At 37.3% G+C, this 21,501-nt stretch overlaps 1 protein-coding gene across 7 annotated transcripts in view; it reads left to right on the forward strand.

Annotated features, from left to right (window-relative positions):
* Nucleotides 1-21,501, forward strand: part of CNKSR2 (connector enhancer of kinase suppressor of Ras 2) — a 217,889-nt gene that overhangs the window by 79,194 nt on the left and 117,194 nt on the right. For 6 of the 7 annotated variants that reach the window (XM_054211248.1, XM_054211258.1, XM_054211269.1 and 3 more), the window contains exons 6-8: nt 7,947-8,066; nt 14,755-14,814; nt 19,638-19,706. In XM_054211248.1, coding sequence (XP_054067223.1) covers nt 7,947-8,066; nt 14,755-14,814; nt 19,638-19,706 — 249 coding nt within the window. The remainder of the gene's footprint in view (nt 1-7,946; nt 8,067-14,754; nt 14,815-19,637; nt 19,707-21,501) is intronic. The other variant, XM_054211288.1, reaches the window with a different exon arrangement.

Consider the following 21,501-nt stretch of genomic DNA (forward strand, 5'->3'; position numbering starts at 1 on the left):
TGTGGGCACAGGCTGGGGATCTGAGTCCACTCTGCTGCTATTGAAGTGCATTCATGGTTTCCTCCAAAGTTAAGCCATCACTGAGTCATCACGCTCTCCTCTAAAGCACGGTGGAGTAGACAACATCCCTCGCCAAAGGCAAAATCCTCAATTAAATGACCTTTGGTGTGCTTTAATCACGTAGGGCTAAAAAATGGTTAACGTGCTCATATTCTAATGACAGTCATTTCTTTTGAAAAGCAAATGAATGCCCTCTTTCTTTGAGGTGGCAGTGTGGGTGTTCCTGTGGAGAGACTGCTGAATCACCTTGCACATAGATAGCATGTTTTAACGTCAGTAAACTTATTCAGATGTTAGCTTTTTAGGTATCACTGATACATTTAAGAAATGGTATTCTGTGGAGACAGACCTGTATAACTTCAGCTTATATTCAAGAAAGAAATATTTTTGTTTACTCCAAGCAATTCAAGTTGCAAATGCTATATAAAAGCATTTTGATTGTCACTCACAATATTGGGTTGAGTAGTAAACTAATCTGTGTCAACTAAACATATAAAATGCATTTAAAGGAAAAAGGTCATACGGAAAACTGATGATGTTTTAAGACGAAATTACCTGCTTCAACTTATTTCTTCTAAATGGAGTTGCGAAGTGTGTCTGGGAAAAAATGTCTCTTCTATAGTTTTCTGCCCTAGAATTGCAGGTGTGTCGAAAGAATTATTTTAAAGGCAACTATATTTCTTAAAGGTTTTTTTTTTGCTGTGAGTTTGTTCACAGAAACACTTGGCTTCTATGGAATAAGAAGCATAAAACCACACAGGAATAATGTGTTGGTTTTTGCTCATTAAAATGTTGATGCTCCTGAAATATTCATGAATACAGAGAAATGCTTCGTCTTTCTGCCACTTCATTTCTCAGTATGTTTTTTCATGGTTACCTTTTGCTCAGTAAACGATGTAATAAATAAATAATGAAATAATAATAATTGTAATAATCTGCTAATATAAACAGAGAGTAAATATCAACAGAAAATAATACCAACAGAAGTAGATGGCAATAGAAAATGTTAGCTCAAGAAGAACAGGTTCTACAGTGGGCCTAAATATAGAAGGATATGCCATGGGTGTGGTGTTTGCTTCAAAATTGGAAATTAGTGTGCTCTTGCTAGTTTATAATTACAATCTTCATATTGAGTTAACTTGAGATGATAAAGTGTATGGAAAACTGCTCAGCTTAAAAGGGTATCAGTTCTGCTTATTTTGGGGAGTTTTAAGTTAATCATTACAAAAGTCTGAATGGAGCTTTAAAATACTTGAAGAATAATTCATTGATTCCATCCAGCTGTTCGAGGCTGTATATGATGGAAATATCTAGTTCAGATTAATCCACGTGAAGCAGTAGAGTATTAAAGTGAGAGCAAAGCAAGAAGGACTAATTATAGAAAGTGGAAGCCAGGCTCCAGTCAGATTAATAATAAGCTTTAACTGAATTTTCTTTTTAGTTTAATTCTATAAAAAACTATAATGTTTTCCTAAGGAATTTCACTTTCTTAAAATTATACTGCTTTTACTGCCAAAAAAAAAAAAGTTTTATTGAGTTGGAAAACTGTAGAAAGTAGAACCGCAGAGTGAAATTAATATTCAGAAGTTTTTGAAAAACAAATGAGCTATTTAAATTTAAAAAGAGTTATTAAATTGAAAAAAGAAAAGACCAAGTAATGGATCAGAACGTTCTCTTTTTGCTAAGACCCTTGCAGAAACCACGGTGGTGATAATTCCCTCCTGCCCACTGTATTTGAATATTTGTTATAGACCTATAATAGACTAAAAAATGCATTGTCAAAGGTATCATTTTGCTAATCTTATTAAAGAAAAAAAGGAAAAAGTAACCACCTGCTTCCTTTCAGAAGTCTATACTTTGCAAATTGGTCCCAGAAAATTTCACTCTAATAAAGCCTCTCTTTTTGCATCCAAAATAAGATTTAGTTCACTGTTTAAACTTCATGTATATACAAATTCAAGTCCAGACCCAGTTGCTTCTAAGAATGGCAGAATTACTGATGTATTCCCTACAGTACAAGAAAAGTTTTGGACGAAAAGTAATTATTAATAGTTATTTGGTTTGGCTTAAGCTAACTACTTAGACTTCATCCTGAATACTTGCGTAGTAAGTTGCTTTGTCTCGGTCAGTTTTAACTAACTCAGGTTTTTTTTTACAGATTAAATTTAAAGTTGCCAAGACATTTTTTTTTTTTTTCTTTTAGCCCTGAATGTCTGTGTGTCTTATTGGCATCCTGCCCCTCATTCAAATGACATAGGTGAGGGTGTTGATGGGGGAGGCTGGTGTTTTTCTCGCCCTCAGCCCTGGAAAATGTGTTTAAACCAGGATGCTTCAGTATTGCAGACAATTGGCAAGATAGATTTAAGCTTGGTCACTAGCCTGGGTAAAATTAAGGACAGGAACAAACACAAGTCTGTTTGCTTGACCAGAAATGCTTTGTGACCCTAGAGCTGCCTGAATTGAACGGATAATGGATGAACAGTTTGAGGAAAGGCCATGGCTTGTGGAGGCTTCTGAATCTACCTGTGGCCCAAAGTACTTCCACTCTGCTGCAGAAGACAGACATTTTCCCAGCACAAATCGAAGCAGCCACAGGGGATCAGAACAGATGCAAATCTAATTTAGGCCCTCATCCCCCTGGCTGAAAGAAGGAGCAATTGAGGAAAATCTATTGCTTCAATCTGCAATTATAAGTTTGTCACTGAATAGAGAGGAGAATTTATTACTAAAGTGCAGTGATGAGTTACTGCAAAAAAGAGCTGAAGTCGTCGCTGTAAGGCTTGTAGTGAGAACAGGGACTGTGTGACAAAGGAGAAAATGTAATCATCTCTTGATTTGCCTCTGTTAATCTTTTGTAACTCGCTTTTTTTTTTTGGCCTGGCCAAATCCTTTTCCTTTGTTGAGATACCTTGCACGCGGAAAGCTGAGTGTAGCCTGAGAAAGGCTGGGCATTTTTAATGCCTGCTGACTTTTGTAGGAGCAATTGGATGCTCATCCTCCTCTGTGTCTTCCTGTAGCTGGTACCGCATTGCAGCGGGGAATCGAGAGTTACAAAAGAAAAAGGATCCCCATCTTGTTAAGAATGTTTTCGTAAACAGAAATTTAGTTTTACAAAGTAACAAAAGGTAACTACCGTTTGAGAGAAAAAGTGAGTTGTACTGCCATCTGATTTTAGTGAAACTGAAATACACGTTTACGATACAGCTTGTGCTGAAAAATAATGTGTTCATCAATTGTTAGGAACAAATTAGTAGCAAAAGTGCACTGTTTGTGTGCTTTTCTTCCACTCAAATTAATTGAGTAGCCTACACGCCAAATATTTTGTCAGTCCATTACTTTCCATCTAATAGAATAATAATTTTAAAACTTTTTATCAATAAATAATAATTTAAAAATGTATTAATAAACCCCCCTGTATTTCTCACACCTACATAATTTGTCAAATTGGCTTTCCGTCTGCTAAGGTGAAAGCTCCAGTGAAGTCTGGGGAGCTTAGGGAAAATTTAGTCAAGCTAGAAGTAAAGTAGCATTGAACATAACTTTAGATTTAGGCAGGGTTGTTGCTTGAATGAATATGGAATGAACCTGATGATCCCCAGTATGAACTGTTTAGGAGGAGGAGCATAGAGAAGTCAAAAGTGGTTTACTTTGGAACTTTCTAAGTAGAATACCATGTTGCCTCCATTAAATTAACACTGTTCCTGTGCCACGTGGCAGCATCTTTGCCATGGGAGGTGCTGATCCACTGAATAGGTCCAAGGTCTTTTTCTATAAAGAGGCCTAATGGGGAGGAAGCACGCTCCTGGTGAAAAGGCTGTTTTGTCTGTATGCTGATTTATGCTGCTTGGTATATTAGAAAGTCTTGGACAATTAAGTCAACAGCATCAATCTGTGCAGGAACTGGATGGTAACTGCATTCAGAGCCACTGGTTAAACTCTGTTGTAAACCAAAACGGCTGTAACCTATCAACGTGTCCCAGAGCCATCCAAGCTCCAATATGTTCCTGGGGCTGAATTTCCCTCCTCCTCCTTTTCCTGTCCTCCACAGACACAGACACACACACACACACAAGTAAACAGCCCACAAACCATGAATGAGATTTTTCAGAGAGTAAAGGCAGGTATTTTGTGTGTGTCAGCCTCTGGCCATGTTTCCAGTGAGAGCCCATGTACCCTGTCTCTTAAGCGGGGAGAGGATGCCTGCAGTGTAAGGCTGGGTCCTTTGATGTCCTGGCTCTGGGCAAGCTCAGAGTTCATGAAAAGTTGCCTTTCATACAAGCCCAATAGACTCTTGGTCCTACTTACAGCCCAACTCTTTAGCCAAGATTTATTATAATTTAACCGAGATTATTTAACTGTATAACAGTTAAGGGAAGCTTGTAAGATTCTATAAATATTCCAACACAAACAGGCTCCTTATATTTTCAGAAGAAAACTAAAGGAGTTGTTAGATATTTTGTTGTAGTGGGTGAAAGTTTTGGATGGTTGGGCAGAACCCAGGCCCCTCTTCGAAAAAAACCTTCTTTTTGTTCACAAGGTCTGGAACAAGAAAACCAAAATAAAATGGCATAGTATTCTGAAATTAGATGAGCGGTTCAATTAAAAACAAATTAGCTAATCATTCCTTGGAAGTCCAGGCACCATGAATATGCTAGTTTGCTGTGCGATAGTAGTGAGTCTTAAATACAAAATCCTCCTGCAGCAAACATCCTTTCCCCTCCAAAGGAAAGGATAGTTCTCACAAGCAAAGCAAAACATGTTTTAATGAAATGAGTTTGCTGGACAGAACTATTTAGTAATTACTAAGCAAACGATCTTGTGATTAGGTCTTATTATCCGGGGTGACTGTTTCTTGAGAAATTCTCTTTAGGGGTGCAGTTAGTTCATGGCATGTTGTCTTACTGAATCATTCAGGTCTGCGACTGCTCTATTAGAAGAAAAAGAGCTAATTCGGTTGGTCAGAAACTGGCAGAAGTAATTCACGAACTTTTGTTTTCACTTTTCTGTACCTTCTGTTTTCTTTTGCTGTTTGCAGTCACCTCTGATACTACTATATGGTAAAAAACCTGATAACTTTTAATGGAGCTTTAAAAGATCTCTGTCTTCATCTTTTGTCTTCACCCTGGTGAGATCTGGGTACTCATGAAGTGGAAAAGATTTCATAATAATGCAGCAGAGTTTTGCCCCTAAATATCATTTTTCTATGAAGACAGTTATGTATGCATCCCCACATGTTGAATGAGTGTTTACATTTTGGAAAGGTCATAGGATTTGAAGCCTTAATCCGAAAGAGCATCCTCTAATCGTAGAGCCTTCTCTAGGGACTTTGCTGCGGCTCATTTATTGTGCTTAGAATGGGCATGATATTGTGCTGTTGGACGGCAGTGTGAATATCTAAGATGGAAAGAAAGCCACAAGACCTGAAAGACAGTAATCTTTTAGAAATGCATAGAAGCATATGGCATATTTTTTTGTCATGGTAACTTGGTGATTTTGGCATACAGTATTCCCAGAGCTCCTCTTGGGGAATATTCATACCACCTTGTTTTAGGATTGTAACCGATATAATCTTACTGGAATGCTGATCTCCATAGGCTTACGGACTGTCTGTACCCCTCTCACGGAGAGGCAGAGGGAGCGCAGCTGCTTCAGGGAGCTATTTAATGCATCTCAGCTTAGGCTTCTGTTCCATGCCGCATCCTGGAGTTGCCTCACTCCTCTCCTTTCCCCATCATCTGCCAAGGACTTTTTTTTTAATGAGGAGCCACGTCTGTGAACTTGAAATGGCATACCTTGTGTTAGGTGGTAGGAACGCTCGTTTTCTGTGCGTTTTGGCATCTCTCTGCAATGCAACAGCTGGGAATAGGAGAAAAAATTCATGCATTAATTCATTGTAAATAGAACTTTCTCTGAAACTGCAAAGGAGATTAATAGGAAGAATAGGTAGGTGAATAGAAGTCTAAAGATATATGAAAAATTCAATTTTCATCACCAAAGAACGATTTATAATGTAGGTCTCTTCAATTTGCGTGTGGAGAGCTGTGTTCTGTAACTTTCTAAAAGTGATTTTTCAATAACTGTCAGTGCAATTACATGAGACGAAAATACAAATAACATTTCTGCATTGTATTAAAAAAACCCAAAAAACACAGGAAATCTAAGCTTTCATTTTATTATGTAATTTTATATATTTTTTACCTTTTTAAAATGTCATCTCAAAGCAATTTTCATGTATACAAAAAGCCATAAAAAAACAGTTTTGCAATAAAGTTTACTTGTTCACTTTTTCACTTCTTCCTAATTCAGGTAGAGCGCACAGCATTCTTAACCCCATTTTGTATATTTCTTGACTTCCTTTTTTCAGTAATGATTCTACATCATGAAATACAGATAAAGCAGAAGGGTAGGGTGTGTGTGTGTGTCTATGCGTGAAGGTAATATCTGTGGAAGAAGGTTGTGTTGGTAATTTAAATTTTGTTATATGTTCCATTTGATTCTGATCGGTTTATTCATTCTGAAACATTATTTTTCAGTAAAATAAGCCATCTACATACAAGCCTAAATGTCCAACTCTTTATAAATAATCTAAAAATGGGAAAATCCCAGTGTAATGGTCTGTAGCAGGATTAAGATTTCACTGTCACTGGATTCTTTGTTGCTTTCGTCACTTAATTTTTTTTTACTTTCCTTTTTCCATAAGATATTTGTAGTTCGGCATTTGGAATTATAATGAAGATTTGTCAAGAAGCTTATATCCAGTTTTATATTATTTTCCCATAGCATTGTTATAGATTATTTTTTACTTTAAGAAGTATGCTCTGCGATCTTGGAGGAGTGGTTGGTGCAGCAGTTGTGCGCAGTTGTGTCTCAGTCATTTGAGGAGATTGGTTGGCTTTCATCTTTTGAATTTGAGAGCAGTTAAGCTGGTTCTTAATTGGTTTTGAAGGTACCCACACTTTTAAGACCAGAAGAATGTCCTAATCCCTGAATTTGCTGACAAAATACACATTTGGAAATCTGAACTGAGAAATCGGTTCTAGTTGTTGAAAGGAGACTTCATGGAAAATGTTGAAGCTCTCAAAAATCACTTGCTTACAGAAATGGGAGAGAACGATAGGAAAAAATCTCAGCTTCTGTGCTTCTGAGAAGAGCATGCTCAGGGAGTGGGAGATGAGTAGATACACAGTACTCGTTTGACAGTCGCAGCCTTTTTAGAAACTTTTTTATTTCTATCTTTCCATGAAGAGGCTGCCAAGGATAACAAGTTTAAGAATTATCCCATCGTGAAGTGGTTATTTATTGTAATCTTCATGCCTGCAATAGTAAATCATGCTTGGCAGCAGTAGAACATGAGAAACTCAGTCCAAAGTCAATTAGCATGTTTTATTGGTACAGTCTAAACTTCGGAGTTAATGGGAGTAACCCATCATCATTAAGAGCCTGATTTTCATCTGTGCTGAACATCTGCACATTCAACACAAATTAGTGGGGTTTGTGGGGCACTTAATGTCTTTGCAAAAGATGTGGCCGAGAGGGGGGGTGGGAGCTCCTCGCACGCTCAAAGGCAGGGCTCCTCACCCTGAGAGCGCGTGGCAGCAGCTCCCCCGGTCCCTTTTTCTCTCTATTCAGATGTATAAAGCATTTGCCTCTTGCTCTTCCCTGGTCTGATGCTGTGTCAGTCCAGGGTCATCACAAAATAGGGATTTTGTACTGTGCTGCTGACTTGAGGCCTTTCCATGTCCTCCTCCGTTCTCTCTGCCTTGTAGATTCAGCAATGTGATTTAATACGTACTTCAGAAATGCAGTGCTTTAAATTGTAGGTTGATATGCAAACAGATAGCAATGGTACGCTTATTGTGACTTTTTTTTTTTTTTTTCCCCCCTAGTGTAAAACTCTCTCTGGAGTCTGTGATCACATTATCTCGCTCTCTTCTGATCCGCTGGTTTCCCAGTCTGCTCACCTTGAAGTGATCCAGCTTACAAACATCAAGCCAAGTGAAGGGCTGGTAAGAAGTACGCAGTTAATCAAACCCATCATCCAGGATGAGAAAGCAAATTTTCTAAAATCAGTTGTATATATGGAAAGGAACAGGACATTTTAGGCTTTTTTTTACTTTAAAGTCTGAAAATATTTTGACTTCTCCTGCTAGTTTGGTTTCTCATGCAGCTGGGCCAAGAGGGAAGTATTTTGTAAGGCTGACTGATGTATGCAAAGAGTTTATTGACCAGGGAGAAATGAGCGAGAAGTTCTTGCCATTTATCCCAGCTTCTGAAAAATGGTTCAGGTTGTTCTAGGATTTTGAAGTCTGAAGGGATTTAAATTACTAAGATCAACTCAACCAAGAAGTTTGCGTGGGCTTATGCACAAAATCTGTCAAATTCTGTAATATACTTCATAGTATCTCTGGGATATAAAGCTATTTTATAAGTTATTCAAGGTCTCTACAGCACTGCTGAGAAGTAGCTTATCGTATTTTATTGCAAGAACTCTACATGCTTAATCATGTGCTTGTAAAGGCTCCGTGCAGCCATCCTGCATTTGTTGCTCAAGAGTTGATCGTTGATCTTTTGTTTACTCAAGTATCCTACACCCACTGCATGGGAAAAAACCAACACTGATAACAATTACAGCTGTACGACTTTACATCACTAATAATATCTCTTCCCACAATCCTTGGAAGTAGTAGGAGGTGATCAGAATACAGTTAACCATTCCTTGCCTTATGAAATAGCTTTTGCAACTTCTGCCCAAGTTTATTCTTATTCAGTTTGCTTGAATAAGAAGGACTGCCACTGTACTCTTTGCAGCAGGTTTTTGAAGTTGTTTGGGTGGTGGAGTTCTGGAGAGTATTTCAGTTTGTGGGTGGTTGTTGGGTTTTGGTTTTTGGTTTGGTTTCTTGACAAATTTGGTATACTAAGGTATTTAGAGCCGTTATACACTAAATTAATTTTCCATTCTTTTGGAAAACACAATTAAAATATGAGAAAACCCCCAAACATTTGGATGAGTAACTATTGCCCCGTCCTTTATTTTAGTCTGCTATTTGTTTTACCTTTCTCCACTGGATTTTTTTTTTTTTTTCCAATCTCTGAATCCATTTCAAACTAGTCCTCCAGGATTTCAGCTTTTCATGGATTCTCTCCTCCCTCTCTTTATCCTGTAATTTTAACTCCTCCACCAGCTCACTGCAGTCGACCTTTTGAAATCCTGTCTTCTACTATAATGAAGAAATAGTCTTCCCCTTTATCTTGATCACCTCTTTTAGAGTTTTGTCCATTTTTATCTGAGCTTTTATTTCTTCTCCTTTATGTCTTGTGACTGTTTTTTTTTCTTTTTCCTCATTTAAGCCTTTGTGTAGGGTGTTGTTAACCCCCAGTGACTGAAAAATGTTGAGTGGTATTTTTGTAAATAAGAATGTGTTTCATGGGTCTGTTCCTGCTGGGTAGCTGATGAGATAGAGAATCTCTTCCCGCTCTGTGCCTCTGTTTTATGCCCTCTGTCTGTCTTGTCTGTTTAAACTGGAAGCTCTTGAGGCAGGCCTTTTTCTTTTAATATGTATTGTGAACAAACTGAACAAGGTCTTGATGCTGATGAGGACTACCATGTCATCGTCATAAAAATAATTATACGTATTTTTTAAAAATGGAAAACACTGACTGCACAGTATACAAGCATTAGAAGGAAACAATGCTATTTTGATATGGTCCTATCTCTTTCCCCTTTATCCTTGCCTCTATGCCACTATTCCGTTGCCTCTGTGTTGTGCTGTCTCCTCTAGATTGTGAGCTCTCCAGAGCAGGCACCAAGGACGATATATTTGCGCCTGAAGGATGAATATTGTACCTTTCAGTTTGTTACCGTGCCAATCTTACTAACAGATCATCTTTGTCAAGTTGCTCTTGGTGCTTTATATGAAAGCTTTGCTTTTGGGTTGTTGGACTATTTTTTTTTTGTTTATTTGTTTTTTAAACTAATATCTTTCAACATACAGTAAATGCATATCAGTACTGCCCCGTTGAGTGCTAAGTGTGTCAGTTTAAGAATTGATGGTGGAACTTGGAGTTGTGATATCCTCTGCACATCAGGACCACTTGGATGAATGTGAAGCTCAATAACTTCTAGACCTTCTTCCAGGATCTGTGCAATGATGGAGGTGGAAAAATGGATTATTGTCAACAACTTCTTCTTTGACCCACACGACAGTTCTGTGCTGGCTCTACTGATCACTAAATAAAATCTTCTGTAAAGATGGAAAGACTTCAAGCAGAAGGAAAAGGACAAGGATGGCTGCTAACTGGGAAGATTTTTTTTTTTTTTTGTCACGTAGCATAAACAGAATATCTAACATCTCAAATTTAATATCTAAGAAGCTAAAATAGATCAGGGAGAGAAAAAGAAACAGAAAAGAGAAGGAAATAAAAAGTTTGGAAAACAATGCTATTTCCCTAAACTCATATGGTAAATATATGACAGAATTGAGAAAACGGTTGGAGTTTCTATGACTTAAAACAGATTGGAGCGCTATCAGGATGTTTTAATCGGCACACATAGTTCCTTCACTATGTTTGATCTTTCGTTGTGGAAACGTAAGTATCAGTCAGAGGTAAATGTTAATTGTCAGACTCATACCTTAATGCAGAAGGAACAGGTAAATGTGTTACAGGGTTTACAGTGTCTTATAGTTATTAAAACTAGGTATCACCTATCGGAAAAAAGAGACTTAACAACCTGGCAAGCAGAACATTTTGTTAGGGTGTGATGTGGGGAAACTCTTGTCTACTGGGTAAAGCAATGTTATGGGTGGGTTTTGGTATTGCTTTGCTTTTTTTTTTTTTTAAGCTTTTTTTTTTTTCCAAGCTTTTTTTTTTTTTCCACCCCTCTATCCATGGTCTGTTGCCCAGGTGTAGTTGTGTGATGGGCTACATATACGTGGTCTCCAGAGAGTGTTGCAGTGGGAAGAGATACGGCCTGCAGTGGCTGTGAAGTAAGGGTGAAAAGGGAGGAAGTAAGGGTTGTCACCATAGAAAACTATTTTAAAAGTCATAAAATAGATTAATGTGGTCAGCTTTGCAATCACCAGCATGCTCCCATGTGTAATCTCTTTTTTTTTTTTCCTTCTTTTGAGGACTTGGAAGTTTTTTCATCTATATCAGTAAGCAGAATTTAATTTTGTGTGGTTTTACACTACTGATGTTCTAGAAAGAGACAAAACTGACTAGCTTAGGTAGTATCTTTTGCCAGGAAACAGACTTAAAAATATTACTGCTTGGCTGAAAACAGTGAGTGTTTTTAGCAAAGAAGCAGAATACTGTACACCTTTTGTTAGATATAAAGCGGGTAACCAAGTTTTCCTTGGGAAGTGTTTCTTCAACAGTTTTATTTTATCTTTCTATTTTTTTAATTTTTTTTTAAATAAATATAGAACAGAATATCGGAGAACCGTGGCAAGGGTTAATCTCAAATATCAGTTTTTTCCTGTTCATGTTATCATTTTAATCCTACTCAGTTCAGGTACTGTGATATGTTTTCAAGTTGCAGCTATTCACCTTGCTTGCTAGATTCATAAATGCAAAGGTGAATTCACCAGAACATGAGACTAATTGTTTTGGGGTTCCTCTTTGCCTGATGAAGCAAACACAAAATGAGCCTGTCATGTAAAAAATACTTCATAAAATGCAAGTTGTAGATACAGTAGAGTGCAGCAGCTGATTAAAAGTGCACTGCTGACTCCCTGGGTAGAAAGTATTTTCCAGGAGTCCAGTGTACTACTGTTCCTAATATTTCTTCTGAGTTATTTGGTTTGAAATGTTCAAGGAGCTGGGAAAAATCATGAACAGGGTTTTGAGAACTGTTTGGGGTTAAAGAGGCATGTGCGCCTTTGGGGGACTCCGTTAAGATGGTGTCACAGTGAAAGAGTAAAAATTCAGTTATGTGATAAAATGGAGTTACTATCTTCTTTTCGTTTCCATCCAGCATTGTGTAAAATATGTCAAAAGTATATCAGATTCTGTTTTCTTTCTTAAAAAAAAAAAAAAGATTGGAAAAAAAAGAAAAAAGGCACAAGGTCTCTTTTCTAACCCTGAACTGAATAATAGTTCACACCAAGTTAAAATGTAATGATTGGTTTGAAATCAGACTTCTACCCGTAACTGATCAGGACAATCTCTGATGTATTTAAGCATGAGTTATCTGATCTTTACTCTAGGCATACATTTGTTCTTGATTGCTAGGGTGATTACCTTATGGTGATTTTAGTCATATTATCTGAATTATCTTTCCTTTTATTTGACCTAACTGATTCTTGTAAATTCAGAGGGACCATGGCATTATCTTTGGACACCTAAGACATGTATCTACCATTTTGTTTCAGTACAAATGAACATTACACACACAATAATCTCCCCTGTATTCTTGATCGCTAAAAATATTGTGCAGCCACAAGGAGGCAGAGAGGGGAAAACTTCTAAATGTCTGTGGTATTCTTATTTCAATTCCAGAGCAAACAATATAAGCCATTTCCCGTACTTAAAACAAGTTCACTCAAAATGAGGAGTTGGGGAACGTGGGTGAAAGGTTAACTCATCTTTCTGTTGCAAAATGTTACCTCTCCCCATTTAAAAGCTGCTTTGTAAACAGAATTTTGTTGGCTCTTGCAAAACTAATATGACACGGTACTAGTGTAGCATTTATTAATTTTGCACATGTGGAATAAATATAATCTGGGGATTTTTTGCAACTTCCCTCTTCCATCTCTTTCTTAATGGGTGCAAAATCTTGATCTTAACCTTTAAAGAAAATTCTGCAAAAAATCTTTCTCCTCTTTTGCTTTTTCAAAGTCTTTCAAATCTGTAGAAAAGACTAGATTGGATGTGAATTTCACTCTGCCACGACACCATACTTGGATGACCTTACCAGCCTTCAGAATAATGATTTGCGCTAAACTAAACACTGTGTAACCATTAAGTGTGAGACTTTATCCTCAGCTTTCACCTTGATGTTTTAAGTTGAAGGCAGTAACTCGCTGTCAATAAAAACAAAGACGTGACTTTCTTCAGAAATTGCTCAGTGTGACTCATCGTTCCTGTCACCATGAAGTCACCATGATTTCAGCTCTTGCCATGTCGCAAGGTGTATGGTCAGGTCACTGAGATCCAGATCCCAAGAGGGATTTAGGCCCTGGTTTTTGGTGTTTTGAGGGTAGGTATGCGTACCAAATAACGGACATCAACATATCTCAGCCTCCTGTGGGGCTCATTATCCTGTCTGTAAAATGTCTGTATATTAGTGTTTCCCTACCTCACAGGGGTGTTGTGAGGATAAATGTGTAAGAAATTGCCATTCTGTATTTGAGATAACTCAGTTAAGCAGGAAGCCACGTGCATGGAGCAAATAAATGGTGAAACTTGCTGAAGGTACATAGAGGAGCTGAAGGTTGAAGGGTGGTGTGAGGGGCTTCTATCTGTGTAGTAACGAGCAGATTCTTGCTTTGTTCTCTTCTATCTGTGGCAGCCCAACGTGACAACTGGATTTGATGACATTACTGCTATGTATTATACAGAACAAAAACAGAAAATAGAAGTTTAGTTTTGAGCCCCCTCTCCTGAGAAACTCATAAAATTCCTTTTTCTTTTCTTTTCTTTTTTTTTTTTTTGTACTGAGGATATCATCCATGTTAAGATGGGGGTGTACTTCCTCGTTCCCACTTGTCTGTGAGTTCTGATCCCAAATTAGATTAGTCCAACCTGATACATCTTCTTTACCTTTTTACCATACTTAATCATCAGTGAGTGCACCCTGTTCCTCAGTTGGGAACAGACTTTGTGGCACTTTGATTAAAAGGAGAAAAAGTAGGTTATGAAGAGAATGTTAACTCAAGCTCAATATTTACCTGCTTTCTGTGAACCGGTTGGGGGAAAGGAGATTCCTCAGAAGTTGTTGAATGCTCAGTGTATGCCAATTACCTCTCCTTTTTCCTTCTTTCATTGTCTTAGTGGATGCTGTTAAAATGTTCGAATTATGACTTGATGAAAAAACAGATTTGAGACACTGTCTCGGACTACCCACGCAGGAGGTTCTGTCTGTTCATAAGCTATCCCTCCTTTTCCATATTTTTTTGAAAGAAGTGGGATAGTTAACAAAGTTGACATTTAAGTTTTCATCATTGAGTTTTATAGCTGACCTGCTCACTGAGATGAGTGAGTCTATCAGAAAGTCTTAGAGCCATTTTGCAGGCATGCTTCAGAGCATTGGTTACCAGTTTGAAAGTTATGTTTGCAGCATTGCCTACCAGAGACTCCAGATCTTTTAAAGCCTTTGTAGCTTCCGAAGCAAAATGGAAGCGTTAATCATCCTAAGGCAATTTGTATTTCTGGGGTTTTTTTGTAATTGGATGTTGTTTTATTTGTAGTTGAAGGAGCGTGTTGGAAAAACTGGGGACTATGTATGGAGATGACTGTGGTAAAAGTTTTAGTTTGCTGTTGATAATTAGGGACAGAATCATTTGGGCTGTTGTTCTTGAGGTGTATCAAAAAGCACTTTCCTATGCAGAGACAAATTCCTCTTTATAGCATATATTTAAAGTCTACAAATTAAAAAAAAAAAAAAAAGACTTTTAGAGATATGCAAGTTATGTTTGGATGGTGATGGTTTGTAAAACACTTTAAAAATTCTTTCCCATGATGTCTTTTTCTTAGGGTATGTACATTAAATCAACATATGATGGTCTCCATGTAATTACTGGAACAACAGAAAATGTAAGTATTGTTAATACTGTATGTTCAGGCCTGGAGGCCTTTTGACCTTACCTGTGGGTTGTGCTTTCCCTTTGCTATAGACTACATTTTGCTTGCAAAAGTGTGCTAGTTGGCTGTTGAGGACCAATAGCATGTTGGACGGCAGAAATGCTTGTGCTTGTTCACCTCAGAATTGGAAGAGTTGTTCCCAGTTGAGGACCAGGAGAATCAGTTTTGATTTGTTCTTGCAAGACACCTAAAATGCTGCAGTTGATCAAGATAGGAGCTAGCTGTCTTGGAGTTACCTGGCTCTGTGAATAAAAGTTAAATGTCTCTATTATGTATAGGCTGATACGCTGGAATTTGCTGCAGTATTAGACAAACAGCTTCTATATTTTCCATCTATCAAGCTCTATTTTGTAATAAATAAATGCATGGAAATGAGGACATCCCTTCACATTGATGAATAACCATATATTTCTGCATGAACTTCGGAGTAATGCTTATAGAAAGGAACACTTATTACCAGTGTACTAATTCTCACTGATGGTATTAAACAGTAAGCAAAACATAATAGACTTCTTTTCAACTGCCTTTGAAATACAACCTCATTTCCTTGTACACCATGTTTAGAGAACTGGCTGACTGTTAGGAAGTAAGCAAAACGATGATTTTAGGGGGAAAGGCTTTTATCCAGAATCTTCAATGAACGTGGAACAAGCCACTAAACAACACTGAATTATTCTGTAATGGTTTAGGCAATTCCTTTCACAGATATTGACAGCATTTTCTTAAAATGAAGCTGTCAGAAATGGTTGTTTTATCCTGCTACTGTGTCATACTGTGGCAAGTGCAAACTACCTACATGCTATTTACAGCTGCTGCCTCTGATCTGCAGTGAGGTTCTGTTAACATCTCAATAAAATAGGAATATTATTTTCATCCCTTCATAGGAACTGCAATCTGATAGCCTTTCTTCTTTCTTTTTTCTTCTGCTGTGAGCAGGATCCATGGGTTATATCCAATAGATAATAACTGTTGTAGAACTTCTGTGAATGTCACTTGTCTCAGAATAGGGAAAATGTAAGGAATTTTAACCTTGAAATCAAAATTCTAGGGAGTCAGACCTACAGCTACAGATATTGTCAGTCAAATTAGCAAAAGCAGACAAAACCAAGAGAGCCATACTTGAGCTTAATCTAGAAAACACATGAAAGAAAGAGGATATTTTTTACAGTTGAATTTCTCTCAAATGAAAAAAGGAACCATTTCTCTCCATGACTTACTAATATTGGATTTAATTTCCCAGGGGCAAAGATAAAAATAAAATCTTAATGCATTCCCTCAACACTCCTATCTTTTGTGATTCATGAATATAATTTAAAGCCACATCAGGAAGCTTCGGTCGTGATGACTTTTCTGCTTTCGTTACCAACTCTTTCACTCACTGTAACACCCTGGAGGTGCTCACAGCAGACTGAGAAACTGTAGTCCGCTATCTAGGGAAAAAACCAGTTGTGAGTTAAAGCATTTGTGAAAATGAGTAACGCCTTAAAGAAAGTAAGATGTCTCCTGCTTTTAAACACACAGTTCCCAGCTGCTTCCTTTAACAAAAAAAAAACAAACAAAAAAAAAAAAAAAACAACAAAAAAAGTATGATTCTGATATATGGGAGGAGAAACATCTAAGCAGCATAGCCAGAGCAAAGTCATGATGGTGCAAATGTGATCTGACCTGTTGATGTTGACATGTTTACTGTTCCTGGTGCAATTTAACTTCTAGGAAACAGTAAGAATCCAAATTCTTTTCCTTTTGAACAAAATTTTGTGGCCTTTTTCTTCCCAATTCTGCTCCTCCTAGTGAGTCATTGGCACAATTTTTTTTTTCTGTCTGACACTTTCCTGAAAGATCAGAGGAAAACACTTGCCTTTTTAATAAACACAGTAGCATGGCAGTGCTAGCAGCATTAATGTAACATAGTATTTTTTTGTAACCCTAGTTCTGCTTCTTTTTGTGTTTGCCATTCGAGGTGTTTGATGTCCAGCTACAAAGCCCATTAGAGCTTGGATCTTGCTGTTCAGCATTAGGAGTCATCTCTCCCAACACATCAGCCCTGCAGTTCAAAGCAGCCGAGCTCTGAAACTCGGACAGTGAGAGAACAGGGTTCCTCACAGGTCACTGCCCCGTAACAGCTTCTCCCTGGTGGTCCTGTAGCATCAGAGCAAGCTGAGCTTTCTGGTTCACGTCTTCTCTCTTCTGTTTGAAAGTGACAATTCTAAAGGGTATATTGGTCCAGCAAGAGATTACAGCTTTCTTGTGGAGCAGCCCTTTTAGACTGTGTTGGAGAGATTCTTTTCATTCACAAAACAAATGTATTCTTCAAATAAGACCATTTTGTAATTTGGTTTTTCAATAGAAAGGAGTGTTTTCTAAAGTAATAGCATGCGGTGCATCTCCAGCAGGAGCGTATCTTTGAAGGAGGTGCTCCCGGCGTCCCCACTTACTGTGCACTGGTTGAGTTTGCAGGTTGCCCTTAGATCTCAGGGAGGAGAGGCCTTTCAGAAGAAATGATGCCAAAATCTCCACTCTGGACTTGCAAGAAATGTACTCTGGGGGGTCTAAACTTGTCTTTCAAACAGTATGGATATACTGGGGGAATGGGACAAAGACAACATTCAGCCTAAAGGACAAAACTAAATCTATTCTGAAGAATAAATCCCAAGCAGATTCTGAATATCTTGTATGATATGAATGTATGACGCTCAGCGACAGGTACTTCCATCTGTTGTTCAACTCCCCGTTGAACTAAATTACCAGCTAATGAAGATAGAGCTGCAATGTGACACGCTTTGTTCTTCCTAGTAGGACTTCATGAATGGATCTTTTGCTTGATGATCAGCATATACATCGAAAAAAAGAGCGAGCTTATCAATTCTTCTCTGTTTTCCTTAGTGATGATAAAAGATACAATTTCTTTACAGCACGATCTGTATTCTTTACTTAGGAGGAAAAAGTGATAAGGAACAAGAGTTGCAACCTCTTCATAAGACCGCAGCCTTGAGACTCCTTTATAAACGATTTTTACGTCACCTTGCAGTGTGTTCGAAGCATAATTGCAATGAGTTTTTTTTTAAAGTAGCCTTTTCCAATTTGAAGATTCTCAGACCATATTTACTGGCTTGGCAAACTGCCACACAAAATACCTGTTTTATCAAGACTTAAGCTGCAAGTGCTGATGTCAATAGAGGAGAAAGTTTGTAATGTAACAAAGTCCTGTAGAGTTCAAGGATAATGACACAAGATTCACTGGCATTGAGATTTTGAAAGTCTTAAGTGTAACTACATCTGAGCTAAAATAGCAGTATTACATAGGAGGATTATAAAGATTGTTAGAGGTATGAATGAGTAACTAAGTGTGAGTGGTGAAATGACAGGAAGAAGATAGATCATTAGAACATAATCACCAATGTTAAAATTTTTCCCCAAGTCACTCAGCCAGCACCTTTATTGCTGAAATAGTGCCAAAAAGTCAAGGCTGCTGTTTTTTGTGTCAGTAAAATTACAGTTGTACCAGCCCAGCTTGATTTAGGATGTCCTGAGCAATGTCGCCTAGGACTGAGTCATGGGTGACCCTTCTTTCAGCCTCATGTTTCGCTTGGATATCTTCCATTTAAACACTGGCTTTAACTTGGGCCATGATTTATGTGCAGTTGTACTAGAAAGTCATGGCGTAGTTATGGGATGTATATTTTGAGTGGGGATGTAGTACACGGGTTATTACAATTTCAAGTCCACATTTCAGACCTGGAGCACATTCTTTAGATGACCTGTAATCTCACTGGAAAATAAATTTAATTTCATTCCTTTCTGTAAAATTCATAGCAGCTTTTTGGAAACCTACTCCTGAGCATGGTTTTTTTCAAACTGTCAGTCTCACCTTCTACCTTGAAGTTGATTTAGTGCCTTCATAGGCTGGCAGCCACAGTATTGAGAGAAAAATCAAAGCATTGTCACTCTGTGAAAAGCTGAAGGAACTTAGTTTCCTCTAAACATAGGGGTATTTTGCTCAGAAAACAGTTGGTCTACTGTAAATATAGAAGACAGAAGAAGGAAAGGTTTTGGGAGATGTCGCTTTATGGGAGAGGGTTAGTGTTTTTTGTTGTGTTTTTTTTTTTGTTTGGATTTTTTCATTGTTGAGTTGTGTTTTTTGAGGCAAAAGCAAAGAACAAAACTACTTTGCTTTTTGAAAGTGTGTTCGGTGTAGGATTTTGATGCTGGTTGCATTTCTTTCACCCTAATGATGACCCAGAAGCCAAGTTACTATGTAACTTGTATGATCTTCCTAGTTGTTACCTAACCTCTCTCCTTGTGTACTCTTTGAAGAACAGTAATTTACTGAAGTTCTCTGCAACGTATTGAAACCTTGTAGGAAAAAAAAAAGGCAAGATATGAAATTTGTTTAGGAGGAATTTCCAATTAGTCTTGATAGGTTCAAAATTCAGCCAAAGATTGGCTTTCAAGGCTTAAGAGATGTCAGGCAGATTAAAGCACTCTTTTGGTGGAATTAAATTAAAAAAAAAAAATCCTTAGGACTTGGATATCCTTTAATAAAAAAATATTCATAGCTTTCTTAACATTTTATTGTATTGTGTACAATGGTACAGATTATTTTTCTTCAGCAACAATGAATTGATTTGTTAAATATTTCTTTCATTCTTTATTTCACAGTAGAATGTAATTATCAATCTAACCTGATTTACATAGCTTAGCAATCATACTGCTGAAAGAGAGATGATGACCAGTAAGAACTGTATTCTTTATCATCTCTTTTATTTTAAATTCAGTCACCTGCAGATCGGTGCAAGAAAATCCATGCTGGGGATGAAGTGATTCAAGTTAACCACCAAACTGTGGTATGTATAACTATATTCTGTGTCAATTGGAGAGAGAATTGTCATGGCGCATCAGCATGTGTAGAGAAGAAATGTGTAGAAAAATGTGTTTTTATAAATCATTATTTATTCTAACATCTACATTTTCCTTTTCTCTTCTGAAACCACATGGTTCTTAAATTCATAAATTGAGACCTGATCCTATGAGTAGCACTGGACATATTGCGTTAGGCTAAATAGCTGTGGCTTGGGAGGTATGTTAGGCCATTTTCTTCTTATCCATGCTCTATTGATAAACAGTTGGGTTCAGTGTAATAGAAGATTTGGGTCAAAGGGATGCAGGGAGTCGGAACTGTTGTGCCCTTGTGGGTTTAAGAGCAAGATTACTTCCTGGAAGTTGGAAGAAAACTTACTACTTTTCAAACCTACTGGAATGTGTAGAACGTGGGTTTTGAGAACAAAGCACATAAAATTCCCATGGTGTGCCTAGGGTGTTTAGCTTAAGTTAAATACAGATTTTTAAACTTGGAAAGCTAAGATGAAACAAATCTTTCAGATATGATAGGCAAGAAAACGAATACCATACAAATTGCTCTTTGTGTGAACAGATGCATGGTAGTTCCTGGTAATTTTATTTAGGGTTGGTGAACTGTTAAAATAAAATTACCTTTTGTAAGGTAAGGCTTCGTAACAGAAAAGAGCAGACTGTTAGTATAGAAAGCAACTGTTCTTTTTCAGAAGTATAAGGTTTCTTAAGAGTGGTGAAAGACAATATACGGTATTAATTGCATGTGTCCTTGCCAGTAATTTAACTGACAAAAAAGTATCCTAGTTCACCGTTATTAATACGAAGTCATTTGTTAAAAGTGTGTTTCGTCATTCCCCATGGGATTTCACTTCTAGCTTTAGGCCATTGTACATCATGTCAGCTCCTCTGCACAAATTAGTGTAATATTTCAGGATAACCTCCAGCTAAGTTTGATATCAAATATACTGTACATATGCGGAACTTAACTGATGGGAAGCTATCTTTTGAGCTATGCAATGTAATTTGATAAATCTAAGCAGATCAGGGTGAATTTTAATACTTTTTTTGGCCATATAGATTATTCATAAGTGTTGTATTCCATGATTACTTACAAGTACAGTTGATGACTAATTTCTTTATTTTTCTGCACTAAGAAATCTTAGGACATCAATTTAATATGAAAAACGTTTTAGAACATTATTATTTTGGCTCTCAAAATATATATATATCTGAAGAAGCACATCAACAAGCATTCATTCCTTATGCTAGCTAGCTTTTCCAACAAATTCTAATGGTGCTATATAGCAAAATTGCCTTGTCAACTTGGAAATTTCCAATCAACTAGGCATTTATTCTAGTTTTCTTGGCACATCTACACTGCATTTATTTGGTGGAAAGATCAGATTCTTACTCCTAACACTGATAATAAAACGCTTTGAGAAGCATTAAGGTGAGCTTTCTTACCTAGTTGGATGGAATTTTGAATGTAGGATTTGGGTGTTTTGGCTTTTGAGTCAGGGAAGCTAGGCATTTGGAGATGTACAGAAAAGAGAGTTGATTGTAGTTCTAGGAAAAAGGACCATAGGGAGCTAAGACAAACCTAATTTAATTTTTCAGCAGTAAATTTTGGTGTAGAGGATATGTATAATAAGACACTAAATCTCACATTACATATCTTCTGGCTTTGTTGTAGCAACAATATAATTAAAATAATTGGTATCTTTGATTTTGTATACAAGTAACTTCCTTGTATTTTAATGTCAACTTTCCTTAGTGGGAGTCAGGTGG

The sequence above is a fragment of the Rissa tridactyla genome, chromosome 1 (genome assembly GCF_028500815.1).
Source record: "Rissa tridactyla isolate bRisTri1 chromosome 1, bRisTri1.patW.cur.20221130, whole genome shotgun sequence".
Classification (NCBI taxonomy): Eukaryota; Metazoa; Chordata; class Aves; order Charadriiformes; family Laridae; genus Rissa; species Rissa tridactyla.